The 5,012-nt window shown below is 48.7% G+C and overlaps 1 protein-coding gene across 1 annotated transcript; it reads left to right on the top strand.

The window, feature by feature from the left end:
* Positions 1 to 2,175: 2,175 nt before the first annotated feature.
* On the top strand, positions 2,176 to 3,977 carry LOC127297012 (probable flavin-containing monooxygenase 1). The gene has a single exon (XM_051327263.2). It carries the CDS (start codon positions 2,196 to 2,198, stop codon positions 3,789 to 3,791), a length of 1,596 nt encoding a protein of 531 aa, XP_051183223.1. The 5' UTR covers positions 2,176 to 2,195; the 3' UTR covers positions 3,792 to 3,977.
* The last annotated feature ends 1,035 nt before the right edge of the window (positions 3,978 to 5,012 follow it).

The raw sequence follows: 5,012 nt of genomic DNA, 5'->3' as shown, positions 1-5,012 counted from the left end.
ACTATAGTTCTGAATGAAAATAAAATTACTCTTAATGCAGGAGAGGTCAGCCATTTCCTCATAGGGAAATTTTAGGAAAGAAGATCCCGTGAGTGCATGAATAATGCTGGGTAGTGCACACATTTTATGCAACACATGCACATGGAATAAATGGATTATTTAAATGCTCCCTAGATGCATTTCCCATAGCATTGAGAAGGAGAAGTCCTCTTCTTGCCTGAAAATTAATGGTATGTTAGTTATACCTTGGTACTATCTACTGATGAGTTATGTTGTTGATTGTCAGATAGTATTTTAAGCCTTACTTTCTTTGAGTTATACAACCATTGTCATCACACATGTCCTCGATGTCACTGATCGGGCGAGAACCGAGAAGCTTACCGCGGCAAAGAGTGTTGGCTTCTTCGACGGTCACAATGTTGAGGACACTGCTAATATTGAGCAGGTGATGAGGGAAACAATAGTCCTCCCAGTCATTTGCGTCTTGGTCATAGGAAAGGCAATCATTGTTCTTTCTTCTGGCAAGGAAGTTACTGGTGGGGAAAGCTGGGGCTGACGATACAAGGTACAAGAAAAACTATCGTGCGTGTATATAATACATATATCATGTGCAGGCAAAATCTGACAGCTTGGGTTTATCTCCCTGCTCTATAACAATGCCTTACAATTAAATTATTGTGATGGCAGTCACGACCACGGGGTAACCTGTCATTTATTTGATGGTTGGCTCCAAAGCATGCATGCAATGGACAGCATGTACTAAGGCGTTTTGTAAAGATGAATTTTGTCCGCCTAACTCATCTGAATGTGTAATATTGTTTGATCGCCATTGTTCAGAAATGATGATGGAATGCACATGTGATTGCTTCAGACCATGTTGGCTTACTGATTTATGTGGCTGGTTTTTGACAAACTGGCTGAATCATAGCTGTGCATATAGATCAACTGCTTTATCTACCGCTGAATGCACAGGTGTAATACTGATCTATGCGGTTGGTTTTTTGACAGACTGGCTGAATCAGCTGATAAATTTGTTCAAACTTTACATGTATTGCCTTGGATAAGCAGCTGCTTTATCAACCACTGAACTATAGGTTTTGACTTATAGTTGTGTGCATCAGATATATATTCATGAAATTTTGTCCATAGTCACTGCCACATGCATTGTAACTGCTATCGTCTCATCGGCGCGGCGTGCCGCTGCGCCACACCTTGCTAGTATGGAACTATCGTAGTACTATGGTCCAAATGGCAATGTCAAACTACGCGTTGACGTTGAATTTCATTTGAAATGTGCCCAAGTGTAGAACTTTGTATGAAATTATTTTACATCACTTGGAATCACCCAGAATAGCTGAATTTGTTTTGTGATGTAAATGAAATGAAACACATAAGAACATGTGATATAAAACTACATTTTGATGACATATTTTACATCACCAGGGAAGATGCTCTAACAAAAACTTAACACTTGAAGAACTGCACCCAAAAAAACATGGAGAGCTCTCCATCTCCAATCTTAATCGCATCAGTCACTTGTCACTAAGAAGCAGTCAACGTGTTATATTGTGATCCAAATTTATATTAAAAGGAGGCTAACTTCTAACAAGCGGATCAATATCACCTTCTTATATATACTTTTTAGCCATCAGCTAAGGTTTATCAGATTACAAGCTAACCCATGACGTATGTAAACACTTGCTGGCTGATATCCGCGATTTTTTCTCTCTATTTTGGAGGAATTTTAAAACGTTGACCAACGGGGGAATGATCCCTCCCTTGGCTATACGTTGTTAGGTAGAAATGAGACTCTCCCCGCGGATGGACGCTAGGATGATAACCCGATTAAAGTTCGCTCCTCCCGCGAAATTACCGCGTGATGGGGATTCGAACCCGGGTGGGCTGGCTGCGCACTCGCCTTGCCTTGCCACTGAGCTGGAACTCAGTTCTCAATTTTGGAGGAATTTTCATATTAAATTTTGTGTCTTCACTGTGATTTCCTTTTCGTACGGTACTGCTCTTGTAAAATGTTGATTCATTTTAGCAGCCAAGTTGATTGATTTCCAGTTATAAAATGTTTCACGTGATCCGCGCCACTGCATACAATAATAGCAGCGACCCTGCCAAAAATTATTACATTAGCAGACAGCAGTGTGCAGAAAGAACTGCAGATACCCAAATCAGCCACTTGAGCAATGGATCAGAGGGCGAAGCGGAAGCGGGTGGCCATCGTGGGCGCCGGCACGACCGGGCTGGCGGCGTGCAAGCACCTGCTAGCGCGTGGGTTCCGGCCGGTGGTGTTCGAGGCCGGTGAGTCCGTGGGCGGGCTGTGGACGCGCACCCTCGCCTCCACCAGGCTCCAGACGCCCGCCGTCGCGTACCGCTACTCCGACTTCCCGTGGCCGGACTCCGCCGACGTGTTCCCGCGCCACGACCAGGTCGTTGACTACCTGGCAGCCTACGCGCGCCGCTTCGGTGTCGATGAGTGCGTCAGGTTCAGGAGCACCGTCATCGCCGCGGAGTATGTCGGCTCCGAGCCGGAGGATGCGGCCGACGGGTGGGAGCGGTGGGCCGGCAACGGCGAGGCGTTCGGCGATGGCACGGGCGTGTGGCGCCTCACCGTGCGCCAACACGGCGTCGAGACATCGCAGGTGCACGAGTTTGACTTCCTGATCCTCTGCATCGGCAGATTCGGCGGCGTGCCAAACATCCCGGCGTTCCCACCGGACGGCGGCCCGGAGGCGTTCGGTGGGCGGGTGCTCCACTCCATGGACCTGTCTGACATGGCCGACGCAGACGCCGCCGCACTGGTGAAGGGCAAGCGCGTGGCCGTCGTGGGGGCCAGCAAGACGGCCTTCGAAGTCGCCACCGAGTGCGCCGAGGCCAACGGCGCGGGGCTGCCGTGCACGATGGTGTGCCGGAACCCGCAATGGCTGCTCCACGGCACGAACGTGTGGGGGACGGTGAACATAGCGTACCTCTACATGAACCGCTTCGCGGAGCTCATGGTCCCCAGGCCCGGTTCCGGCGCTGCCTCGCGCATCCTGGCCGCGCTGCTCGCGCCGCTGGCGTGGGCGATATCTGCGGCGACGGGGGCGTACTACCGGAGGGAGATCCCGATGCGGGAGCACGGCATGGTGCCCGGGCACGGGTTCGCGAGGTGCGTGTCGTCGTGTCTCATCTCCATGCTGCCGGACGGGTTCTACGACCGGGTGAAGGAAGGCAGCATCGTCTTCCAGCGGTCCAAATCATTCAGCTTCTGCGAGGACGGCCTGCAGGTGCTCGACGGTGCCGGCAGCGGCAACAAACGGCGCGTCGTACCGGCCGACGTGGTGATCCTTGCCACCGGCTTCCGCGGCGACCAGAAACTCCGGGACATGTTTGTGTCCCCGCGGGTAAAGGACATCATCGCCGCCGCGCCGCTGTATAGGGAGTGCGTGCACCCGCGGGTCGCGCAGATGGCAGTGCTGGGCTACGCGGAGGGACTGAACAACATATACGCGTCCGAGATGGCGGCCAAATGGGTGGCGCGGCTGCTGGACGGCGGGTTCCGGCTGCCGAGCGTGCGGCGGATGGAGGAGAGCTGCGCGGAGTGGGGCAGGTACTACGTGCGGAGGAGCGGGGGCGGCGGGGACGGGCAGAGCGCGTGGAGGCCGTGCATCGGCGCCGTGAACCTGTGGTACAATGACGAGCTTTGCCGGGACATGGGGTGCGAGCACAGGAGGAAGAAGGGGTTCCTCGCCGAGTGGTTCCAGCCCTACGGGGCCGTCGACTACGCCGACATTCTGTGAGCGAGGGAGAATGGATGTGCCTCTCATCAGTTGCGATCTGCCTAGTCAGACACCAGTGTTTAGATTTGTTTTCCATTTCAAGCACATCTGTTGTTGAACTGAAAAAAAGTAAGAACAGCGTAAAGTAAGTATTATGCTGTTGTCCAGTTCATATTTTGAAGTACTCAAAATCGGTTAAATCATCAAGTTTTTAAAGTTGGGCACCAAAGATATTTCGATCCTCATCAAAATATCTGAAATTTGAAGAAACAATACAAACAGAGAAATTGAATTTAGTTTGAATATAATCTGAATCTAACTTGAAATTCAAAATAAAAATATTATTGGGCTTATTACATATACATATTTTGTTGTTGAACTTTATCTCTTAGGTGATTTTGTGGGGTGTGTATGATGATGTGGCAGTGCTCTCTCTTATTTCGCGAGCACATCATGGTCCAGACATAGGTCATTGGGGCCACGACAAGAAGCGCCATGTAGGATCAAGTACCTTCCGACTGGTATTTGTAGGGGTGTAAATGGTACATATAATTTCTTCTCCGAATCCGTATAAGCATCCGATTTTAAGGATATGGTATGAAATTTTCAAATCCGATGGATATGGACACATATACGGATATTGGTGGTGCGGATATCCAACGGATGTGGTAGCAGATATGGTATTGCTATTACCCGACGGATACAAATAATCCAGCATCTTTTGCGGATTGTCCGACCAGGAAAATCCGATCAAATTGTCCCACCTCACCGGGCCAAAAACTCAATTAGTCTTTACATATGATATAACCCTAGGACACATGCATCTGTAAGCGCCAACTCGTTGGATATGTATTCAAGTGTGCCACTATTAGCACTTGAGAAAGCATTACTCGATGCCATATCATGTTATACTTAAAGGAATTATACCCTCAAGGCAATAATAAAGTGTTGATTATTATGACTACAAGTTTTTTGATTAAGTTTACGCTAATATGCTATTATTGCTATGTGTCTAGTTAGGATATAAGATTGAAAGGAAAACTCATGAGCATGTGTATAAGAATGAATAAACAAGTGTTTCTAGTCCCTTCTTTAGGACTCACTCATATGTTTTTTGATGATCATGTTTTTGTAGTGATTCGTTGCATAGAAAACAAAAATTTTCCTACCGCGGACACGCAATCCAAACCAAGATGCAATCTAGAAGACGGTAGCAACGAGGGGATTATCGAGTCTCACCCT

Source organism: Lolium perenne, chromosome 4, assembly GCF_019359855.2.
Source record: "Lolium perenne isolate Kyuss_39 chromosome 4, Kyuss_2.0, whole genome shotgun sequence".
Taxonomy (NCBI): domain Eukaryota; kingdom Viridiplantae; phylum Streptophyta; class Magnoliopsida; order Poales; family Poaceae; genus Lolium; species Lolium perenne.
The sequence above is the reverse complement of the archived record's forward strand: the minus strand, read 5'-3'. Positions and strand labels throughout refer to the sequence as shown.